This window comes from Oncorhynchus mykiss, chromosome 2 (assembly GCF_057628025.1).
Source record: "Oncorhynchus mykiss isolate SJ-2025 chromosome 2, ASM5762802v1, whole genome shotgun sequence".
Taxonomy (NCBI): Eukaryota; Metazoa; Chordata; class Actinopteri; order Salmoniformes; family Salmonidae; genus Oncorhynchus; species Oncorhynchus mykiss.
The window spans coordinates 430,892-455,070 of NC_143023.1; the positions used below are offsets into that span (position 1 = coordinate 430,892).

The window sequence follows — 24,179 nt, forward strand, 5'->3', positions numbered from 1 at the left end:
GATGTTATGGTGTAGAGAAATGTTTATGTTCTCAGCTCCAACAACTCAGTAGTCTAAATACCTGACAATACAAAACATATTTATCAGATGTTATGGTGGAGAGAAATGTTTATGTTCTCAGTTCCAACAACTCAGTAGTCTAAATACCTGACAATACAAAACATATTTATCAGATGTTATGGTGTAGAGAAATGTTTATGTTCTCAGTTCCAACAACTCAGTAGTCTAAATACCTGACAATACAAAACATATTTATCAGATGTTATGGTGGGTGGAGAGAAATGTTTATGTTCTCAGTTCCAACAACTCAGTAGTCTAAATACCTGACAATACAAAACATTTTTATCAGATGTTATGGTGGGTGGAGAGAAATGTTTATGTTCTCAGCTTCGACAACTCAGTAGTCTAAATACCTGACAATACAAAACATATTTATCAGATGTTATGGTGTAGAGAAATGTTTATGTTCTCAGCTCCAACAACTCAGTAGTCTAAATACCTGAAAATACAAAACATATTTATCCGATGTTATGGTGGGTGTAGAGAAATGTTTATGTTCTCAGCTCCAACAACTCAGTAGTCTAAATACCTGACAATACAAAACATATTTATCCGATGTTATGGTGGGTGTAGAGAAATGTTTATGTTCTCAGTTCCAACAACTCAGTAGTCTAAATACCTGAAAATACAAAACATATTTATCAGATGTTATGGTGGGTGGAGAGAAATGTTTATGTTCTCAGCTCCAACAACTCAGTAGTCTAAATACCTGAAAATACAAAACATATTTATCAGATGTTATGGTGGGTGTAGAGAAATGTTTATGTTCTCAGTTCCAACAACTCAGTAGTCTAAATACCTGACAATACAAAACATATTTATCCGATGTTATGGTGGGTGGAGAGAAATGTTTATGTTCTCAGCTCCAACAACTCAGTAGTCTAAATACCTGACAATACAAAACATATTTATCAGATGTTATGGTGGGTGTAGAGAAATGTTTATGTTCTCAGCTCCAACAACTCAGTAGTCTAAATACCTGAAAATACAAAACATATTTATCAGATGTTATGGTGGATGTAGAGAAATGTTTATGTTCTCAGCTCCAACAACTCAGTAGTCTAAATACCTGACAATACAAAACATATTTATCAGATGTTATGGTGGGTGTAGAGAAATGTTTATGTTCTCAGCTCCAACAACTCAGTAGTCTAAATACCTGACAATACAAAACATATTTATCAGATGTTATGGTGGGTGGAGAGAAATGTTTATGTTCTCAGCTCCAACAACTCAGTAGTCTAAATACCTGACAATACAAAACATATTTATCAGATGTTATGGTGGGTGTAGAGAAATGTTTATGTTCTCAGCTCCAACAACTCAGTAGTCTAAATACCTGAAAATACAAAACACGAAACCCCCCCCCCCCCAAAAAAACGTTTCAAAAACAGGATTTTTGAATATGAGAAGAATACACATTATTATTATTATAATATAAATTGTAATCCAGACGTATTAATTAAGAAGTAGACGGTAAATATGTAGCTACATTTATTACACAAATTAAAAACAGCAAAGGCATCACGTTCATGATATAGACACGAGGTCACGAGGTCACCACCACATCGACTCAACAGACTGTAGTCAATAGGGCCGGGTAGGTAACCATCGGTTACAGAGACCACGAGGTCACGAGGTCACCACCACGTCGATTCAACAGACTGTGGTATTAGTCAATAGGGCCGGGTAGGTAACCATCGGTTACAGAGACCACAAGGTCACGAGGTCACCACCACGTCGATTCAACAGACTGTGGTATTAGTCAATAGGGCCGGGTAGGTAACCATCGGTTACAGAGACCACGAGGTCACGAGGTCACCACCACATCGACTCAACAGACTGTAGTCAATAGGGCCGGGTAGGTAACCATCGGTTACAGAGACCACGAGGTCACGACCACGTCGATTCAACAGACTGTGGTATTAGTCAATAGGGCCGGGTAGGTAACCATCGGTTACAGAGACCACCAGTAGAAAGGGTTTGTTGTCCATTTCATCAAGTTAAAAATAAAATTTAAAAATATATTTAAAAAAAAGGGGTAATTCTGCTATTAGTAAAGTGTTTTTTTTGTATGAACTGCAGATTGCCCCTTTAAGCATGGCCCCCCCCAACAAACAGGAAGCGCTAACACACAAGGAGCTAGTCGGCTATCCTGCCCGACAACAGCCGGCGATGTCCAATCAAATAAAAGCATAGAAACTCATCAGTCCTTTTTTTTTTTAGAGAGAGAAGAGAAGCTGTAGACGACACCTTTGGTAAATATGAAGAAACAGGCCCGATTTATGTAATCCCATCTGATATCAGAAAGGTAAAGAATAACGAACATTTATTCTGTAATACTGTAATTATTATGCAACATGTCAAGTTAAAGAGAGTATGTGAAATGAAAGGCGTTGAATATATTAGCCTCCTAAATGGCACCCTATTCCCTATTTAGTGCACTACTTTTGACCAAAAAGCCCCCTATGGCACTATGGGCTCTGGTCTAAAATAGTGCGCACTATATAGGGAATAGGGTGCCATTTGGGATGCACATTAAGCCACAGAGGTACAGTCAGCATTGGGGATCCTGGAGTTGCTATAGTAGAATACATGAAACGTCTCCTCCGCTAGTCGATGAGATTACATTCTGAAGATGATCGGTGAACCAACTCCACGTTGGTCCACAGCTGAAGCTCTTGGATCGTCTGATTGGTTGTAGAAGTAACAGTCTCGGTACGTATAGAGGCGGTGGAGGAAAAGGTCCCCCCCCACCCCCCACCCCCCCGACTCGGACCTTCGATGTGAAGGAATCAAGGAAGGATGTCAGAAATGTCAGAGTACGTACAGTAACGAAAGGCATCTTATTGGTTCAGACACAGGGTCAGCTGGGGGTCAGATGATGACTGTCTCCGTGTGATAGGCTGAGTAGGAGAATGAGGTGTGTTTGTGGGCGGAGCCGGAAGAGGGCTGGTTTATAGGGGTGGAGGAGGAGGAGGTGGAGGAGGAGGAAGAGGTGGAGGGGGAACAACTAGCCCAGCGTGACGGGGGGCGGCGGTTGGCTGGACAGGCCGGACGAGAGAAATTCTTCTGGACTGATGAGGAGCTGGAAGATACTTTACACTCCTGAGGGAAGAGAGAGAGACAGAGAGGGAGACAGAGAGACAGAGAGACAGAGCGAGAGAGAGGGGGAGAGACAGAGCGATAGAGAGCGTGAGAGCGGGGGAGAGAGAGACAGAAGGGGAGAGACAAAAAGAGAGAGAGAGAAGGGGGAGAGAAAACGAGAGGGGGAAAGACAGAAAGAGAGAGGGGGAGTGAGAGAGAGAGAGAGGGAGAGAGAGAGGGGGAGAGAGAGAGAGGGAGAGAGAGAGGGGGAGAGAGAGAGAGGGGGAGAGAGAACGAGAGAGGGGGAGAGAGAACGAGAGAGGGGGAAAGACAAAGAGAGAGCGAGAGAGAGGGGGAGAGAGAGACAGAAGGGGAGAGCGAGAGAGAGGGAGAGACAGAGAGAGTGGGGGAGAGCATGAGAGAGAAAGAGAATTAACAAACATTCCTCACTCCAATCAGCCATAAAAACATTATTTTGAGCAGGAACAGTAGGCTACATTTCTCCAGGTCATCTGCAGCCCTCGGCCATCGACTCTATTTCACTTCAGAACAACATTTGAGTTGGAATACTTTCCATATGATCTCCTACCTTCGTCCTCTGTAGCCCCCTTGAGCACCTAACTCTACTTCTTGGCTACTGTCAGTCTGTTGCATAGAGACGGGATACTGAGAAAGTGATACTTAATAATAATAATAATAATAATAATAATGATGTAACCTTTATATATCTAGGGAAAGTCAGTTTAAGAATAAATTCTTATTTACAATGACGGCCTACACCGGGGCCAAAACCCGGACAACGCTGGGCCAATTGTGCTCCGCCCTACGGGACTCCCAATCACGGCCGGTTGTGATACAGCCTGGGATTCGAACCAGGGTCTGTAGTGACACCTCTAGCACTGAGATACAGTGCATTAGACCACTGAACCAGGGTCTGTAGTGACCCCCTCTAGCACTGAGATGCAGTGTCTCAGACCGATTGATTCCCGGGCCCTAAGATAGTCAACCTTTTAGTGCAAGGTTGAGCTAAATCAGGGTCACACAGAGAGAGAGAGAGAGGTTCTCGGTTGTCTTAAAACAAAAGCCTACTTTGAAACAGAAGGATCCCCCTCATACACATGGTTCTGGGTTTAAAGGAAGAAGACACCACTACTGTGTCCGTTTGCATCCCAATATTACACTTTATATAATCATTATATTTAAATTGAGCTTTAAACATGATGTAACAATGTACATGTTGTCAAAGCTTAACTTTAGATATTTACATTATTAAGATAATAAGAATCAACATTGTCAAAGGGACAACAGTAACAACAACAACCAAGGGTCAAAACAACCAGACATTCAACAACAACAACAAGTATACAGTAGAGGACATGTGCAGGTTGATTGGTCTGTCAGACACTGTCCCTCATCCTATAGCAGGCAGCAATGTAGTGGTCTGTCAGACACTGTCTCTCATCCTATAGCAGGCAGCAATGTAGTGGTCTGTCAGACACTGTCCCTCATCCTATAGCAGGCAGCAATGTAGTGGTCTGTCAGACACTGTCCCTCATCCTATAGCAGGCAGCAATGTAGTGGTCTGTCAGACACTGTCCCTCATCCTATAGCAGGCAGCAATGTAGTGGTCTGTCAGACACTGTCCCTCATCCTATAGCAGGCAGCAATGTAGTGGTCTGTCAGACACTGTCCCTCATCCTATAGCAGGCAGCAATGTAGTGGTCTGTCAGACACTGTCCCTCATCCTATAGCAGGCAGCAATGTAGTGGTCTGTCAGACACTGTCCCTCATCCTATAGCAGGCAGCAATGTAGTGGTCTGTCAGACACTGTCCCTCATCCTATAGCAGGCAGCAATGTAGTGGTCTGTCAGACACTGTCTCTCATCCTATAGCAGGCAGCAATGTAGTGGTCTGTCAGACACTGTCCCTCATCCTATAGCAGGCAGCAATGTAGTGGTCTGCCAACCCACAGCTCTCTCATCCTATAGCAGGCAGCAATGTAGTGGTCTGTCAGACACTGTCTCTCATCCTATAGCAGGCAGCAATGTAGTGGTCTGTCAGACACTGTCTCTCATCCTATAGCAGGCAGCAATGTAGTGGTCTGTCAGACACTGTCCCTCATCCTATAGCAGGCAGCAATGTAGTGGTCTGCCAACCCACAGCTCTCTCATCCTATAGCAGGCAGCAATGTAGTGGTCTGTCAGACACTGTCCCTCATCCTATAGCAGGCAGCAATGTAGTGGTCTGTCAGACACTGTCTCTCATCCTATAGCAGGCAGCAATGTAGTGGTCTGTCAGACACTGTCCCTCATCCTATAGCAGGCAGCAATGTAGTGGTCTGTCAGACACTGTCCCTCATCCTATAGCAGGCAGCAATGTAGTGGTCTGTCAGACACTGTCTCTCATCCTATAGCAGGCAGCAATGTAGTGGTCTACCAACCCACAGCTCTCTCATCTCCCTCATCATATAGCAGGCAGCAATGTAGTGGTCTACCAACCCACAGCTCTCTCATCTCCCTCATCATATAGCAGGCAGCAATGTAGTGGTCTACCAACCCACAGCTCTCTCATCATATAGCAGGCAGCAATGTAGTGGTCTACCAACCCACAGCTCTCTCATCTCCCTCATCATATAGCAGGCAGCAATGTAGTGGTCTGCCAACCCACAGCTCTCTCATCTCCCTCATCATATAGCAGGCAGCAGGGTAGTGGTCTGCCAACCCACAGCTCTCTCATCATATAGCAGGCAGCAGTGTAGTGGTCTGCCAACCCACAGCTCTCTCATCTGCTTTCTGTCTATCTCCCTCATCATATAGCAGGCAGCAATGTAGTGGTCTGCCAACCCACAGCTCTCTCATCTCCCTCATCATATAGCAGGCAGCAGTGTAGTGGTCTGCCAACCCACAGCTCTCTCATCTCCCTCATCCTATAGCAGGCAGCAATATAGTGGTCTACCAACCCACAGCTCTCTCATCTCCCTCATCGTATGGCAGGCAGCAATGTAGTGGTCTACCAACCCACAGCTCTCTCATCTCCCTCATCGTATGGCAGGCAGCAATGTAGTGGTCTACCAACCCACAGCTCTCTCATCTCCCTCATCGTATAGCAGGCAGCAATGTAGTGGTCTACCAACCCACAGCTCTCTCAGCTCCCTCATCGTATGGCAGGCAGCAATGTAGTGGTCTACCAACCCACAGCTCTCTCATCTCCCTCATCATATAGCAGGCAGCAGTGTAGTGGTCTGCCAACCCACAGCTCTCTCATCTCCCTCATCATATAGCAGGCAGCAATGTAGTGGTCTACCAACCCACAGCTCTCTCATCTCCCTCATCGTATGGCAGGCAGCAATGTAGTGGTCTACCAACCCACAGCTCTCTCATCTCCCTCATCGTATGGCAGGCAGCAATGTAGTGGTCTACCAACCCACAGCTCTCTCATCTCCCTCATCATATAGCAGGCAGCAATGTAGTGGTCTGCCAACCCACAGCTCTCTCATCTCCCTCATCATATAGCAGGCAGCAATGTAGTGGTCTACCAACCCACAGCTCTCTCATCTCCCTCATCATATAGCAGGCAGCAATGTAGTGGCCTGCCAACCCACAGCTCTCTCATCTCCCTCATCATATAGCAGGCAGCAATGTAGTGGTCTACCAACCCACAGCTCTCTCATCTCCCTCATCGTATGGCAGGCAGCAATGTAGTGGTCTACCAACCCACAGCTCTCTCAGCTCCCTCATCGTATGGCAGGCAGCAATGTAGTGGTCTACCAACCCACAGCTCTCTCATCTCCCTCATCGTATGGCAGGCAGCAATGTAGTGGTATACCAACCCACAGCTCTCTCATCTCCCTCATCGTATGGCAGGCAGTAATGTAGTGGTCTACCAACCCACAGCTCTCTCATCTCCCTCATCATATAGCAGGCAGCAATGTAGTGGTCTACCAACCCACAGCTCTCTCATCTCCCTCATCGTATGGTAGGCAGCAATGTAGTGGTCTACCAACCCACAGCTCTCTCATCTCCCTCATCGTATGGCAGGCAGCAATGTAGTGGTCTACCAACCCACAGCTCTCTCATCTCCCTCATCGTATGGCAGGCAGTAATGTAGTGGTCTACCAACCCACAGCTCTCTCATCTCCCTCATCATATAGCAGGCAGTAATGTAGTGGTCTGCCAACCCACAGCTCTCTCATCATATAGCAGGCAGCAATGTAGTGGTCTACCAACCCACAGCTCTCTCATCTCCCTCATCGTATGGCAGGCAGTAATGTAGTGGTCTACCAACCTACAGCTCTCTCATCTCCCTCATCGTATAGCAGGCAGCAATGTAGTGGTCTACCAACCCACAGCTCTCTCATCTCCCTCATCGTATTCTAGTTCCACTACATTCTCTCTCTCTCTCTCTCTCTGATGACCATCTCATTCTGAGATTATAGTTCCACTACATTCTCTCTCTCTCTCTCTGATGACCATCTCATTCTGAGATTCTAGTTCCACTACATTCTCTCTCTCTCTCTCTCTCTGATGACCATCTCATTCTGAGCTTCTAGTTCCACTACATTCTCTCTCTCTCTCTCTCTCTGATGACCATCTCATTCTGAGCTTCTAGTTCCACTACATTCTCTCTCTCTCTCTCTGATGACCATCTCATTCTGAGATTCTAGTTCCACTACATTCTCTCTCTCTCTCTCTCTGATGACCATCTCATTCTGAGATTCTAGTTCCACTACATTCTCTCTCTCTCTCTCTGATGACCATCTCATTCTGAGCTTCTAGTTCCACTACATTCTCTCTCTCTCTCTCTGATGACCATCTCATTCTGAGATTCTAGTTCCACTACATTCTCTCTCTCTCTCTCTCTCTCTCTCTGATGACCATCTCATTCTGAGCTTCTAGTTCCACTACATTCTCTCTCTCTCTCTCTGATGACCATCTCATTCTGAGCTTCTAGTTCCACTACATTCTCTCTCTCTCTGATGACCATCTCATTCTGAGCTTCTAGTTCCACTACATTCTCTCTCTCTCTCTGATGACCATCTCATTCTGAGCTTCTAGTTCCACTACATTCTCTCTCTCTCTCTCTCTCTGATGACCATCTCATTCTGAGATTCTAGTTCCACTACATTCTCTCTCTCTCTCTGATGACCATCTCATTCTGAGCTTCTAGTTCCACTACATTATCTCTCTCTCTCTCTCTGATGACCATCTCATTCTGAACTTCTAGTTCCACTACATTATCTCTCTCTCTCTCTCTGATGACCATCTCATTCTGAGCTTCTAGTTCCACTACATTCTCTCTCTCTCTCTCTGATGACCATCTCATTCTGAGATTCTAGTTCCACTACATTCTCTCTCTCTCTCTCTGATGACCATCTCATTCTGAGATTCTAGTTCCACTACATTCTCTCTCTCTCTCTGTTGACCATCTCATTCTGAGCTTCTAGTTCCACTACATTCTCTCTCTCTCTCTCTCTCTCTCTCTGATGACCATCTCATTCTGAGCTTCTAGTTCCACTACATTCTCTCTCTCTCTCTCTCTCTGATGACCATCTCATTCTGAGCTTCTAGTTCCACTACATTCTCTCTCTCTCTCTCTGATGACCATCTCATTCTGAGATTCTAGTTCCACTACATTCTCTCTCTCTCTCTCTGATGACCATCTCATTCTGAGATTCTAGTTCCACTACATTCTCTCTCTCTCTCTCTGATGACCATCTCATTCTGAGCTTCTAGTTCCACTACATTCTCTCTCTCTCTCTCTGATGACCATCTCATTCTGAGATTCTAGTTCCACTACATTCTCTCTCTCTCTCTCTCTCTCTCTCTGATGACCATCTCATTCTGAGCTTCTAGTTCCACTACATTCTCTCTCTCTCTCTCTGATGACCATCTCATTCTGAGCTTCTAGTTCCACTACATTCTCTCTCTCTCTGATGACCATCTCATTCTGAGCTTCTAGTTCCACTACATTCTCTCTCTCTCTCTGATGACCATCTCATTCTGAGCTTCTAGTTCCACTACATTCTCTCTCTCTCTCTCTCTCTGATGACCATCTCATTCTGAGATTCTAGTTCCACTACATTCTCTCTCTCTCTCTGATGACCATCTCATTCTGAGCTTCTAGTTCCACTACATTATCTCTCTCTCTCTCTCTGATGACCATCTCATTCTGAACTTCTAGTTCCACTACATTATCTCTCTCTCTCTCTCTGATGACCATCTCATTCTGAGCTTCTAGTTCCACTACATTCTCTCTCTCTCTCTCTGATGACCATCTCATTCTGAGCTTCTAGTTCCACTACATTCTCTCTCTCTCTCTGATGACCATCTCATTCTGAGCTTCTAGTTCCACTACATTCTCTCTCTCTCTCTGATGGCCATCTCATTCTGAGATTCTAGTTCCACTACATTCTCTCTCTCTCTCTCTGATGACCATCTCATTCTGAACTTCTAGTTCCACTACATTCTCTCTCTCTCTCTCTCTCTCTCTCTGATGACCATCTCATTCTGAGCTTCTAGTTCCACTATATTCTCTTTCTCTCTCTCTCTCTCTGATGACCATCTCATTCTGAGCTTCTAGTTCCACTGTATTCTCTCTCTCTCTCTCTCTCTCTCTCTGATGACCATCTCATTCTGAGCTTCTAGTTCCACTACATTCTCTCTCTCTCTCTCTCTCTCTCTGATGACCATCTCATTCTGAGCTTCTAGTTCCACTACATTCTCTCTCTCTCTCTGATGACCATCTCATTCTGAAATTCTAGTTCTACTGCATTCTCTCTCTCTCTCTCTCTCTCTGATGACCATCTCATTCTGAGATTCTAGTTCCACTACATTCTCTCTCTCTCTCTGATGACCATCTCATTCTGAGATTCTAGTTCCACTACATTCTCTCTCTCTCTCTCTGATGACCATCTCATTCTGAAATTCTAGTTCCACTACATTCTCTCTCTCTCTCTCTCTCTCTGATGACCATCTCATTCTGAGATTCTAGTTCCACTACATTCTCTCTCTCTCTCTGATGACCATCTCATTCTGAGATTCTAGTTCCACTACATTCTCTCTCTCTCTCTCTGATGACCATCTCATTCTGAAATTCTAGTTCTACTGCATTCTCTCTCTCTCTCTCTCTCTCTCTGATGACCATCTCATTCTGAGATTCTAGTTCCACTACATTCTCTCTCTCTCTCTGATGACCATCTCATTCTGAGATTCTAGTTCCACTACATTCTCTCTCTCTCTCTCTGATGACCATCTCATTCTGAAATTCTAGTTCCACTACATTCTCTCTCTCTCTCTCTCTCTCTGATGACCATCTCATTCTGAGATTCTAGTTCCACTACATTCTCTCTCTCTCTCTGATGACCATCTCATTCTGAGATTCTAGTTCCACTACATTCTCTCTCTCTCTCTCTGATGACCATCTCATTCTGAAATTCTAGTTCTACTGCATTCTCTCTCTCTCTCTCTCTCTCTGATGACCATCTCATTCTGAGATTCTAGTTCCACTACATTCTCTCTCTCTCTCTCTCTCTCTCTCTGATGACCATCTCATTCTGAGATTCTAGTTCCACTGTATTCTCTCTCTCTCTCTCTCTCTCTCTCTCTCTCTGATGACCATCTCATTCTGAGATTCTAGTTCCACTACATTCTCTCTCTCTCTCTCTGATGACCATCTCATTCTGAGATTCTAGTTCCACTACATTCTCTCTCTCTCTCTCTCTCTCTCTGATGACATCTCATTCTGAGATTCTAGTTCCACTACATTCTCTCTCTCTCTCTCTCTCTCTCTGATGACATCTCATTCTGAGATTCTAGTTCCACTACATTCTCTCTCTCTCTCTCTCTCTGATGACCATCTCATTCTGAGCTTCTAGTTCCACTACATTCTCTCTCTCTCTCTCTGATGACCATCTCATTCTGAGCTTCTAGTTCCACTACATTCTCTCTCTCTCTGATGACCATCTCATTCTGAGCTTCTAGTTCCACTACATTCTCTCTCTCTCTGATGACCATCTCATTCTGAGCTTCTAGTTCCACTACATTCTCTCTCTCTCTCTGATGACCATCTCATTCTGAGCTTCTAGTTCCACTACATTCTCTCTCTCTCTCTCTCTCTCTGATGACCATCTCATTCTGAGCTTCTAGTTCCACTACATTCTCTCTCTCTCTCTCTCTCTGATGACCATCTCATTCTGAGCTTCTAGTTCCACTACATTCTCTCTCTCTCTCTCTGATGACCATCTCATTCTGAGATTCTAGTTCCACTACATTCTCTCTCTCTCTCTCTCTGATGACCATCTCATTCTGAGATTCTAGTTCCACTACATTCTCTCTCTCTCTCTCTCTCTCTGATGACCATCTCATTCTGAGATTCTAGTTCCACTACATTCTCTCTCTCTCTCTGATGACCATCTCATTCTGAGATTCTAGTTCCACTACATTCTCTCTCTCTCTCTGATGACCATCTCATTCTGAGATTCTAGTTCCACTACATTCTCTCTCTCTCTCTGATGACCATCTCATTCTGAGATTCTAGTTCCACTACATTCTCTCTCTCTCTCTGTTGACCATCTCATTCTGAGCTTCTAGTTCCACTGTATTCTCTCTCTCTCTCTCTCTCTGATGACCATCTCATTCTGAGCTTCTAGTTCCACTACATTCTCTCTCTCTCTCTCTCTCTCTCTGATGACCATCTCATTCTGAGATTCTAGTTCCACTACATTCTCTCTCTCTCTCTCTCTCTGATGACCATCTCATTCTGAGCTTCTAGTTCCACTACATTCTCTCTCTCTCTCTCTGATGACCATCTCATTCTGAGATTCTAGTTCCACTACATTCTCTCTCTCTCTCTCTCTGATGACCATCTCATTCTGAGATTCTAGTTCCACTACATTCTCTCTCTCTCTCTCTCTCTCTGATGACCATCTCATTCTGAGATTCTAGTTCCACTACATTCTCTCTCTCTCTCTGATGACCATCTCATTCTGAGATTCTAGTTCCACTACATTCTCTCTCTCTCTCTGATGACCATCTCATTCTGAGATTCTAGTTCCACTACATTCTCTCTCTCTCTCTGATGACCATCTCATTCTGAGATTCTAGTTCCACTACATTCTCTCTCTCTCTCTGTTGACCATCTCATTCTGAGCTTCTAGTTCCACTGTATTCTCTCTCTCTCTCTCTCTCTGATGACCATCTCATTCTGAGCTTCTAGTTCCACTACATTCTCTCTCTCTCTCTCTCTCTGATGACCATCTCATTCTGAGATTCTAGTTCCACTACATTCTCTCTCTCTCTGATGACCATCTCATTCTGAGCTTCTAGTTCCACTACATTCTCTCTCTCTCTCTCTGATGACCATCTCATTCTGAGATTCTAGTTCCACTAAATTCTCTCTCTCTCTCTCTGATGACCATCTCATTCTGAGATTCTAGTTCCACTACATTCTCTCTCTCTCTCTCTGATGACCATCTCATTCTGAGATTCTAGTTCCACTACATTCTCTCTCTCTCTCTCTGATGACCTTCTCATTCTGAGATTCTAGTTCCACTACATTCTCTCTCTCTCTCTCTGATGACCATCTCATTCTGAGATTCTAGTTCCACTACATTCTCTCTCTCTCTCTCTCTCTGATGACCATCACATTCTGAGCTTCTAGTTCCACTACATGCTCTCTCTCTCTGATGACCATCTCATTCTGAGCTTCTAGTTCCACTACATTCTCTCTCTCTCTCTCTCTCTGATGACCATCTCATTCTGAGCTTCTAGTTCTACTACATTCTCTCTCTCTCTCTGATGACCATCTCATTCTGAGCTTCTAGTTCCACTACATTCTCTCTCTCTCTCTCTCTCTCTGATGACCATCTCATTCTGAGCTTCTAGTTCCACTACATTCTCTCTCTCTCTCTCTCTCTCTGATGACCATCTCATTCTGAGCTTCTAGTTCCACTACATTCTCTCTCTCTCTCTCTCTCTCTGATGACCATCTCATTCTGAGATTCTAGTTCCACTACATTCTCTCTCTCTCTGATGACCATCTCATTCTGAGATTCTAGTTCCACTACATTCTCTCTCTCTCTCTGATGACCATCTCATTCTGAGATTCTAGTTCCACTACATTCTCTCTCTCTCTCTGTTGACCATCTCATTCTGAGCTTCTAGTTCCACTGTATTCTCTCTCTCTCTCTCTCTCTGATGACCATCTCATTCTGAGCTTCTAGTTCCACTACATTCTCTCTCTCTCTCTCTCTCTCTGATGACCATCTCATTCTGAGATTCTAGTTCCACTACATTCTCTCTCTCTCTGATGACCATCTCATTCTGAGCTTCTAGTTCCACTACATTCTCTCTCTCTCTCTCTGATGACCATCTCATTCTGAGATTCTAGTTCCACTACATTCTCTCTCTCTCTCTCTGATGACCATCTCATTCTGAGATTCTAGTTCCACTACATTCTCTCTCTCTCTCTCTGATGACCATCTCATTCTGAGATTCTAGTTCCACTACATTCTCTCTCTCTCTCTCTGATGACCATCTCATTCTGAGATTCTAGTTCCACTACATTCTCTCTCTCTCTCTCTCTCTGATGACCATCTCATTCTGAGCTTCTAGTTCCACTACATTCTCTCTCTCTCTGATGACCATCTCATTCTGAGCTTCTAGTTCCACTACATTCTCTCTCTCTCTCTCTCTCTGATGACCATCTCATTCTGAGCTTCTAGTTCCACTACATTCTCTCTCTCTCTCTGATGACCATCTCATTCTGAGCTTCTAGTTCCACTACATTCTCTCTCTCTCTCTCTCTCTCTGATGACCATCTCATTCTGAGCTTCTAGTTCCACTACATTCTCTCTCTCTCTCTCTCTCTCTGATGACCATCTCATTCTGAGCTTCTAGTTCCACTACATTCTCTCTCTCTCTCTCTCTCTGATGACCATCTCATTCTGAGCTTATAGTTCCACTACATTCTCTCTCTCTCTCTCTCTCTCTGATGACCATCTCATTCTGAGCTTCTAGTTCCACTACATTCTCTCTCTCTCTCTCTCTCTCTGATGACCATCTCATTCTGAGCTTCTAGTTCCACTACATTCTCTCTCTCTCTCTGATGACCATCTCATTCTGAGCTTCTAGTTCCACTACATTCTCTCTCTCTCTCTCTGATGGCCAATCTAATAGGTCTGCTAATCACTGACTGACTCTCATGCTTTCAGAAACATTTGCATTACATTACAGCAGTTTCATCTAAAGGGAGGTTTCATTCCTGTGGTCTGGGGGGAGGGGGGGGGGCTCAGAGGCAGCTGGCTGGCTGGAGATATTTCTGTAGTTACAAAACACAGGACCAGAAACCTTTCGCTTCCAACTGAGAGTTAGGGTGAGAGAGAGAAAGAGAGAGAGAGGGGGAGCAAGAGAGAGAGAGGGGGGGGGGGGGGGGGTGAGAGTGAGATAGCGAGAGGGGGGGTGAGAGAGAGAAAGAGAGAGAGAGGGGGAGCAAGAGAGAGAGAGGGGGGGGGTGTGAGAGTGAGAGAGCGAGAGGGGGGGTGAGAGTGAGAGAGTGAGAGACTTAAGATGAAACGGTTGGATTTGGAGGTTAGAGTGTCTTCCTGCCAAGTTAACTTCTTGGTTCCTTTGTTACAAGGCTGTTAAAAGTGAAATGGGCCGCATTGCAGCCAACCAGTAGGCTTTGGCCTCTGTCCTTCTGCACATAAACACCATTCCCAGCGGTGTTGTCCTCAGACTAGAGTGAGGTCCCCTTTTACCTGGAGTGTACTACCGTCAACCAGGACCCATAGGAACTAGGGGACCGTCAACCAGGACCCATAGGAACTAGGGGACCATTAACCAGGACCCATAGGAACTAGGGGACCATTAACCAGGACCCATAGGAACTAGGGGACCATAAACCAGGACCCATAGGAACTAGGGGACCATTAACCAGGACCCATAGGAACTAGGGGACCATTAACCAGGACCCATAGGAACTAGGGGACCATTAATAGAACCCTGGATGGTATTACTGTCAACCAGGACCCATAGGGACCATTAAACAGGACCCATAGGAACTAGGGGACCATTAACCAGGACCCATAGGAACTAGGGGACCATCAACCAGGACCCATAGGAACTAGGGGACCATTAACCAGGACCCATAGGAACTAGGGGACCATTAACCAGGACCCATAGGAACTAGGGGACCATTAACCAGGACCCATAGGAACTAGGGGACCATTAACCAGGACCCATAGGAACTAGGGGACCATTAACCAGGACACAAAGGAACTAGGGGACCATTAACCAGGACACATAGGAACTAGGGGACCATTAACCAGGACCCATAGGAACTAGGGGACCATTAACCAGGACCCATAGGAACTAGGGGACCATTAACCAGGACCCATAGGAACTAGGGGACCATTAACCAGGACACATAGGAACTAGGGGACCATTAACCAGGACCCATATGAACTAGGGGACCATTAACCAGGACACATAGGAACTAGGGGACCATTAACCAGGACACATAGGAACTAGGGGACCATTAACCAGGACACATAGGAACTAGGGGACCATCAACCAGGACCCATAGGAACTAGGGGACCATTAACCAGGACCCATAGGGACCATTAACCAGGACCCATAGGGACCATTAATGGAACCCTGGATGGTATTACTGTCAACCAGGACCCATAGGGACCATTAACCAGGACCCATAGGGACCATTAACCAGGACCCATAGGGACCATTAACCAGGACCCATAGGAACTAAGGGACCATTAACCAGGACCCATAGGGACTAGGGGACCATTAACCAGGACCCATAGGGACCATTAACCAGGACCCATAGGAACTAGGGGACCATTAACCAGGACCCATAGGGACCATTAATGGAACCCTGGATGGTATTACTGTCAACCAGGACCCATAGGGACCATTAACCAGGACCCATAGGGACCATTAACCAGGACCCATAGGGACCATTAACCAGGACCCATAGGAACCAGGGGACCATTAACCAGGACCCATAGGAACCATTAACCAGGACCCATAGGGACCATTAACCAGGACCCATAGGAACTAAGGGGCCATTAACCAGGACCCATAGGGACTAGGGGACCATTAACCAGGACCCATAGGAGCTAGGGGACCATCAACCAGGACCCATAGGAACTAGGGGACCATCAACCAGGACCCATAGGGACCATTAACCAGGACACATAGGAACTAGGGGACCATTAACCAGGACCCATAGGGACCATTAACCAGGACACATAGGAACTAGGGGACCTATAACCAGGACCCAGAGGAACTAGGGGACCATTAACCAGGACCCATAGGAACTAGGGGACCATTAACCAGGACCCAGAGGAACTAGGGGACCATTAACCAGGACCCATAGGAACTAGAGGACCATTAACCAGGACCCATAGGAACTAGGGGACCATTAACCAGGACACATAGGGACTAGGGGACCATTAACCAGGACCCATAGGAACTAGGGGACCATTAACCAGGACCCATAGGAACTAGGGGACCATTAACCAGGACCCATATGAACTAAGGGACCATTAACCAGGACCCATAGGGACTAGGGGACCATTAACCAGGACCCATAGGAACTAGGAGACCATCAACCAGGACCCATAGGAACTAGGGGACCATCAACCAGGACCCATAGGGACCATTAACCAGGACACATAGGAACTAGGGGACCATCAACCAGGACCCATAGGAACTAGGGGACCATCAACCAGGACCCATAGGGACCATCAACCAGGACCCATAGGAACTAGGGGACCATCAACCAGGACCCATAGGAACTAGGGGACCATCAACCAGGACCCATAGGAACTAGGGGATCATCAACCAGGACCCATAGGGACCATTAACCAGGACACATAGGAACTAGGGGACCATTAACCAGGACCCATAGGGACCATTAACCAGGACCCATAGGAACTAGGGGACCATTAACCAGGACCCAGAGGAACTAGGGGACCATTAACCAGGACCCATAGGAACTAGGGGACCATTAACCAGGACACATAGGGACTAGGGGACCATTAACCAGGACCCATAGGAACTAGGGGACCATTAACCAGGACCCATATGAACTAAGGGACCATTAACCAGGACCCATAGGGACTAGGGGACCATTAACCAGGACCCATAGGAACTAGGAGACCATCAACCAGGACCCATAGGAACTAGGGGACCATCAACCAGGACCCATAGGGACCATTAACCAGGACACATAGGAACTAGGGGACCATCAACCAGGACCCATAGGAACTAGGGGACCATCAACCAGGACCCATAGGGACCATCAACCAGGACCCATAGGAACTAGGGGACCATCAACCAGGACCCATAGGAACTAGGGGACCATCAACCAGGACCCATAGGAACTAGGGGATCATCAACCAGGACCCATAGGGACCATTAACCAGGACACATAGGAACTAGGGGACCATTAACCAGGACCCATAGGGACCATTAACCAGGACCCATAGGAACTAGGGGACCATTAACCAGGACCCAGAGGAACTAGGGGACCATTAACCAGGACCCAGAGGAACTAGGGGACCATTAACCAGGACCCATAGGGACTAGGGGACCATTAACCAGGACCCATAGGAACTAGGGGACCATCAACCAGGACCCATAGGAACTAGGGGACCATAAACCAGGACCCATAGGAACTAGGGGACCATTAACCAGGACCCATAGGAACTAGGGGACCATTAACCAGGACCCATAGGAACTAGGGGACCATTAACCAGGACCCATAGGAACTAGAGGACCATTAACCAGGACCCATAGGAACTAGGGGACCATTAACCAGGACCCATAGGAACTAGGGGACCATTAACCAGGACCCAGAGGAACTAGGGGACCATTAACCAGGACCCATAGGAACTAGGGGACCATAAACCAGGACCCATAGGAACTAGGGGACCATTAACCAGGACCCATAGGAACTAGGGGACCATTAACCAGGACCCAGAGGAACTAGGGGACCATTAACCAGGACCCATAGGAACTAGGGGACCATTAACCAGGACCCAGAGGAACCATTCTGGGATGCAGATTTTGCCAGTTAAATGTTTTAGAGAGGTTTGATCAACAAGTCAAACTATTCCACAGAATAAACACAATGGTGTGTGTGTGTGTGTGTGTGTGTGTGTGTGTGTGTGTGTGTGTGTGTGTGTGTGTGTGTATTCATGCGTTTGCGTTTTAACGCTGTACCCACCTGCATGGTTAGCCTTGTCTCTCTGTGGGAGCTGGTCAGCTGGCTGTGGTGAGAGTGTGTGTGGGAGGAGTGTCCAGAGGCAGGGCCTGACTGATCCCAGTAATCCTTGTCTATCATCTCCTCCAGAAGATCCATGAGTTCCTCTTCCTGTCTGGGACTGGGACCAGGGTTAGGGCTGGGGCTGGGACCAGGGTTAGGGCTGGGGTTGAGACCAGAGTTTGGTCTGGGGCTGAGACGGGGGCTGGGTCCAGGGTTAGGGCTGGGGCTGAGACGGGGGTTGAGACCAGGGTTAGGGCTGGGGCTGAGACGGGGGCTGGGTCCAGGGTTAGGGCTGGGGTTGAGACCAGGGTTAGGGCTGGGGCTGAGACCAGGGTTAGGGCTGGGGCTGAGACCAGGGTTAGGGCTGGGTCCGAGACCAGGGTTAGGGCTGGGGCTGAGACCAGGGTTAGGGCTGGGGCTGAGACCAGGGTTAGGGCTGGGGCTGAGACCAGGGTTAGGGCTGGGGCTGAGACCAGGGTTAGGGCTGGGGCTGAGACCAGGGTTAGGACTGGGGCTGAGACCAGGGTTAGGACTGGACTCAGTGGGTTGGGTATGGTTCTGGTACCGCTGGCTCCAGGCAGTGTTCTCATAGCTCTTCAGGATCCTCTCCACAGCTCCGTAATTAGACCTGGAGTCAGATGGACGTAACGCAGCCAGAGTCAAGGGCTTCCAGGGCTGGTCGCTCATTACACCACGGAGTCCTGACCCCCCAGGCACACGGAGTCCTGACCCCCCAGGCACACGCAGTCCTGACCCCCCAGGCACACGGAGTCCTGACCCCACAGATCCAGCTTTAAGGATGTCCTGCGTTGTGGTTGAGCGACACCCAGGTTGCCCAACCTGCCTCGGCCTGAGGTTTGTAGGAGGCTGGGGAGCTGGGCATGACTTAACGGAATGAGGCCTCGCTCCTTGGGCCTTGATGTCCCTCTTAGGACTGGCACTCACCTCTGGTCCTGGAGCCGTGTGTGTAGTCTGGGCAGGCTGCTTGTATTCACTAGAGATGGACCTGTGCAGTGTGGGCTTAGACAGGCTGTTGGGGGGGCCAGCTTTGTGTTTGACCTCAGGGCAGTGTGTTGCCGGGTTAGAAGGCATGTTCCTAAACGCAACTTCTGGGTGTTGGGGTGAAAGGTCAGAGGTGGCAGGGGGATCAAAGGTCCTGACAGTGACCCCTGGATGAGGGTCAGATGGGGGCAGGGCCTGGCTCAGTTTGATCCCTGAACTCAGCTTCTGAGCTGTGATGTCACAGATCACCTCCTTCTGTCTGACCTCTGTGGCGTGCCGTGGCGGGAGGTCAAAGTTCGTCTCCCTGTTGACCCCGTGTGTGACCTCGCCACATACCGTCGTACCGTCTGGTATGCCCCTTTTAGAGACACCCGCTGATGTAAAACTGTCCTCTACATCATCGTCCTCCATCCCTCGACCCATCTCAGCCTGGAAGAGAGTCCTGTTAAACTCAGCAGTGGCCTGTTCCAGCATCATATTCCTACTGTGGCCTGGAGGGTTGGAGCCTGGGGGGTTGGAGCCTGGAGGGTTGGAGCCTGGAGGGTTGGAGCCTGGAGGGTTGGAGTCTGGAGGTTTGGAGTCTGGAGGGTTGGAGCCTGGAGGGGGTAACTCTAAGGTAAGGTCAAGACAGATGTGTGAAACTGCTAGGTCTTTGTTTCCAGGTTGTATATGACTCTCTCTCTCAGGGCTTCTAGGACTTCTAGGTTTCTCAACGGGCCTGTAGTCGTGGATCAAGTCCTTCCCAGCAGCACTCACTATGTTGACTTCAGACAGGCTCTTATGGACAGGCACGTAGGTGGACGACTTGCTGCTGCCGTCGCAGGGCCAGCGGTTGTGGCAACAGCCCACGTTGCAACGGGAGTTAACGGGAACAGCGCAGGTGGTAAACCCCGCCTCCGTCAGAACTTTCCCCTCGTTCTCCTGCAGCATCGCCTCGAACTTCCTCACTATCGATGGGCTGCTGCTGCACTTCCTGTCTAACGGGAGACAGGGGCTGTGGCACTTCCTGCCTGAGCCACTGAGGGATTCTGGGACGTGTAGTTGTAGTTCAGGGGAGGGGCTGGCGAGGTACCATGATGTTGTCCGAGGAGGGATAGGAGGAGGAACCAGCAGAGGGGGGAGCGGAGGTGCTTCTCTCTCCCTCTCAGAGGGCTTGGATGTGGGGTCCTTGAGGTGACTGGGGCCCCTGGTGGGGTCCTTGAGGTGACTGGGGCCCCTGGCGGGGTCCTTGAGGTGACTGGGGCCCCTGTCGGGGTCCTTGAGGTGACTGGGGCCCCTGGCGGGGTCCTTGAGGTGACTGGGGCCCCTGGTGGGGTCCTTCTTGATGGACAACCAGTTCTCCTCTTCCAGGGCCCTGAGGTCAGCTACCAGCTGCGTCAGGTTGAAGGCAGGGTCCTCCATTCTCTCTCTGGTCGTAACATGATCAACCTCGGGGAAATACGAGGACTCGGTTCGACCCCTTAAGGCAGAGGGAATCAAAACACAGGGAGAAAGCAAAAGGTCATTACATTACTAAAATACAGCGAGCATCTAAGCTATTTCAAACAATTCAACTCTAGGAGAGATCAAGCAGAATGGGCTCACAAAGCCCAGCAAACAGCCCAGGTATTTGAAACAGTGACTCCTAGAGCAGAGGACGGAACAGAGAGAGAGGAAGTCCATACCGTTACAAAGCACAGCCAGCATCCCAGGATTCTCAGGTATTTCATATAATGACTGGTGGCTGCTAAGGCAAATGGAGCAGACCAAGCATGCCTGGTATTTGAACCAGTGGTTCGTAATGCAACATTTTAGTTCTGGATGGAGGGTTTAAAAAGCACAGCGTGTATCCCAGGTATTTAACACAGAGAAGGGGTTAGATCCAGTCAAGTGCCATGGTGTTCCCAGCCGAGAACTGGTTAGATCCAGCCAAGTGCCAAGGTGCTCCCAGCCGAGTACTGGTTAGATCCAGCCAAGTGCCAAGGTGTTCCCAACCGAGGACTGGTTAGATCCAGCCAAGTGCCAGGATGCTCCCAGCCGAGTACTGGTTAGATCCAGCCAAGTGCCATGGTGCTCCCAGCCGAGTACTGGTTAGATCCAGCCATCGGTAGACAGTGTCTGTATACCAAACGGAACCCTATTCCCTATACAGAGCCCTATGGCACTTGGCTGGATCTAACCAGTACTCGGCCCTATGGGCCATGGTCAAAAGTAGTGCCCTATACAGGGAACAGTTTGTTGATATAGTTTTACCTCTTGTCCCCTCCGGACTTCCTGCTGATCTCATCCTGGTAGCTACACAGCTCTTCACTCACACGGGCTATCTCCTTCAGGGCCTAGAGAGAGGAGAGAGACAGAAAGAGAGAAAGGAGGGAGAGAGAGTGAAGGAGAGAGAGAGAGAGGAGAGAGAGAGAGACAGAAGGAGAGAGAGGAGGGAGAGAGAGAGAGTAGAGGAGGGAGGGAGAGAGAAGGAGAGAGGGAGTAGAGGAGGGAGGGAGAGAGGAGGAGGGAGGGAGGGAGAGAGAAGGAGAGCGGGAGAGAGTAGAGGAGGGAGGGAGAGAGAAGGACAGAGAGAGCGAGGATGGAGGGAGGAAGGGAGAGAGGGAGAGAGTAGAGGGAGAGAGAGAGAAGGAGAGAGGGAGAGAGTAGAGGAGGGAGGGAGGGAGGGAGAGAGAGAGAGTAGAGGAGGGAGGGAGAGAGAAGGAGAGAGAGAGTAGAGGAGGGAGGGAGAGAAGGAGAGAGGGAGAGAGTAGAGGAGGGAGGGAGAGAGAAGGAGAGAAAAGGAGAGAGAGAGAGTAGAGGAGGGAGGGAGAGAGAAGGAGAGAGAGAGTAGAGGAGGGAGGGAGAGAGAAGGAGAGAGGGAGAGAGTAGAGGAGGGAGGGAGAGAGAAGGACAGAGAGAGCGAGGATGGAGGGAGAGAGAAGGAGAGAGGGAGAGAGTAGAGGAGGGAGGGAGAGAGAAGGAGAGAGGGAGAGAGTAGAGGAGGGAGAGAGTAGAGGAGGGAGGGAGAGAGAAGGACAGAGAGAGCGAGGATGGAGGGAGAGAGAAGGAGAGAGGGAGAGAGTAGAGGAGGGAGGGAGAGAGAAGGAGAGAGGGAGAGAGTAGAGGAGGGAGGGAGAGAGAAGGAGAGAGGGAGAGAGTAGAGGAGGGAGGGAGAGAGAAAGCGGGAAGGGAGGGAGAGAGAAGGAGAGAGAGAGTAGAGGAGAGAGGGAGAGAGAAGGAGAGATGTACATTACTAAAGACCAAAATAGACTTCAGAGGGTGGAGCCATAGACGACAGAACGTTGTGGTGACTCACGGCATTGAGGGCTGTAGTATTCTCCATCTTGTCACTCCATGTCCCGGAGATCATCCCTGTGTTGTGGGTCACTCCTACACTAGATCCACCGTGGGAGGAGCGACGGACATTAACCATACCCCCTTTAGAGGGAGAGTCTCTGTCAACCCCTCGCAGGATGGCCTCCAGTTCCGCCATGTCCACTTCCTGGTTACCGACACAGTCGTCATAGTTACGGGGGTTTCCTCTGTCGCCACGGTGATCCGCCCGGTTTCTGTGGGCGGCGAAGTCGTCGTTGCGGTGACGACGGGGGTAGGAGCCGCGTTGGTTGGTGGGCTCTGATTGGCTGCTGCTGCTGCTCTGGGGGTCGGAAGTCGAGTTGTCGCTAAGCATGCTGGATCCTGTGCTGGTGGTATGTACGCTGACATTCAGGGTGACTTCCTCTGTAATCTCTCCGACAGGTTCTCTCATCTCCCCAGATACCTCGCGCCTCACCTTCACCTCCTTGTACATCTAGGAAGAGAGAGTCATATCATTTAAATGATGTGGAAACAACGTGGATTCAACCAGTGTGTGGACAGTGGGAAATGACGACTAGAAACAACGTGGATTCAACCAGTGTGTGGACAGTGGGAAATGATGTAGAAACAGTGGGAAATGATGTAGAAACAACGTGGATTCAACCAGTGTGTGGACAGTGGGAAATGACAACTAGAAACAACATGGATTCAACCAGTGTGTGGACAGTGGGAAATGATGTAGAAACAACGTGGATTCAACCAGTGTGTGGACAGTGGGAAATGACGACTAGAAACAACGTGGATTCAACCAGTGTGTGGACAGTGGGAAATGACGACTAGAAACAACGTGGATTCAACCAGTGTGTGGCCAGTGGGAAATGACGACTAGAAACAACGTGGATTCAACCAGTGTGTGGCCAGTGGGAAATGACGACTAGAAACAACGTGGATTCAACCAGTGTGTGGACAGTGGGAAATGACGACTAGAAACAACGTGGATTCAACCAGTGTGTGGCCAGTGGGAAATGACAACTAGAAACAACGTGGATTCAACCAGTGTGTGGACAGTGGGAAATGACGACTAGAAACAACATGGATTCAACCAGTGTGTGGACAGTGGGAAATGACGACAAGAAACAACGTGGATTCAACCAGTGTGTGGACAGTGGGAAATGATGTAGAAACAACGTGGATTCAACCAGTGTGTGGACAGTGGGAAATGATGTAGAAACAATGTGGATTCAACCAGTGTGTGGACAGTGGGAAATGACGACTAGAAACAACGTGGATTCAACCAGTGTGTGGACAGTGGGAAATGACGACTAGAAACAACGTGGATTCAACCAGTGTGTGCCCAGTGGGAAATGACGACTAGAAACAACGTGGATTCAACCAGTGTGTGGACAGTGGGAAATGACGACTAGAAACAACGTGGATTCAACCAGTGTGTGGCCAGTGGGAAATGCTTT

The 24,179-nt window shown here is 48.1% G+C and overlaps 1 protein-coding gene and 1 long non-coding RNA gene across 9 annotated transcripts in view; one reads left to right on the forward strand and one right to left on the reverse strand.

The window, feature by feature from the left end:
* Window positions 1-1,515: 1,515 nt before the first annotated feature.
* LOC149984737 (uncharacterized) lies at window positions 1,516-2,806 on the forward strand. Its single transcript, XR_016490580.1, has 2 exons — window positions 1,516-1,616; window positions 1,870-2,806. It is a non-coding gene; the product is annotated as an uncharacterized LOC149984737 (long non-coding RNA).
* Window positions 2,343-24,179, reverse strand: part of mtcl3a (MTCL family member 3a) — a 47,284-nt gene continuing 25,447 nt past the window's right edge. For 7 of the 8 annotated variants that reach the window (XM_090215756.1, XM_090215742.1, XM_090215751.1 and 4 more), the window contains 4 exons: window positions 22,712-23,203; window positions 21,667-21,749; window positions 18,394-20,893; window positions 2,343-3,168 (listed from right to left, as the gene is read on the reverse strand). In XM_090215756.1, the coding sequence (XP_090071882.1) occupies window positions 2,938-3,168; window positions 18,394-20,893; window positions 21,667-21,749; window positions 22,712-23,203 (3,306 nt within the window). In that variant the 3' untranslated portion in view covers window positions 2,343-2,937. The remainder of the gene's footprint in view (window positions 3,169-18,393; window positions 20,894-21,666; window positions 21,750-22,711; window positions 23,204-24,179) is intronic. The other variant, XM_090215746.1, reaches the window with a different exon arrangement.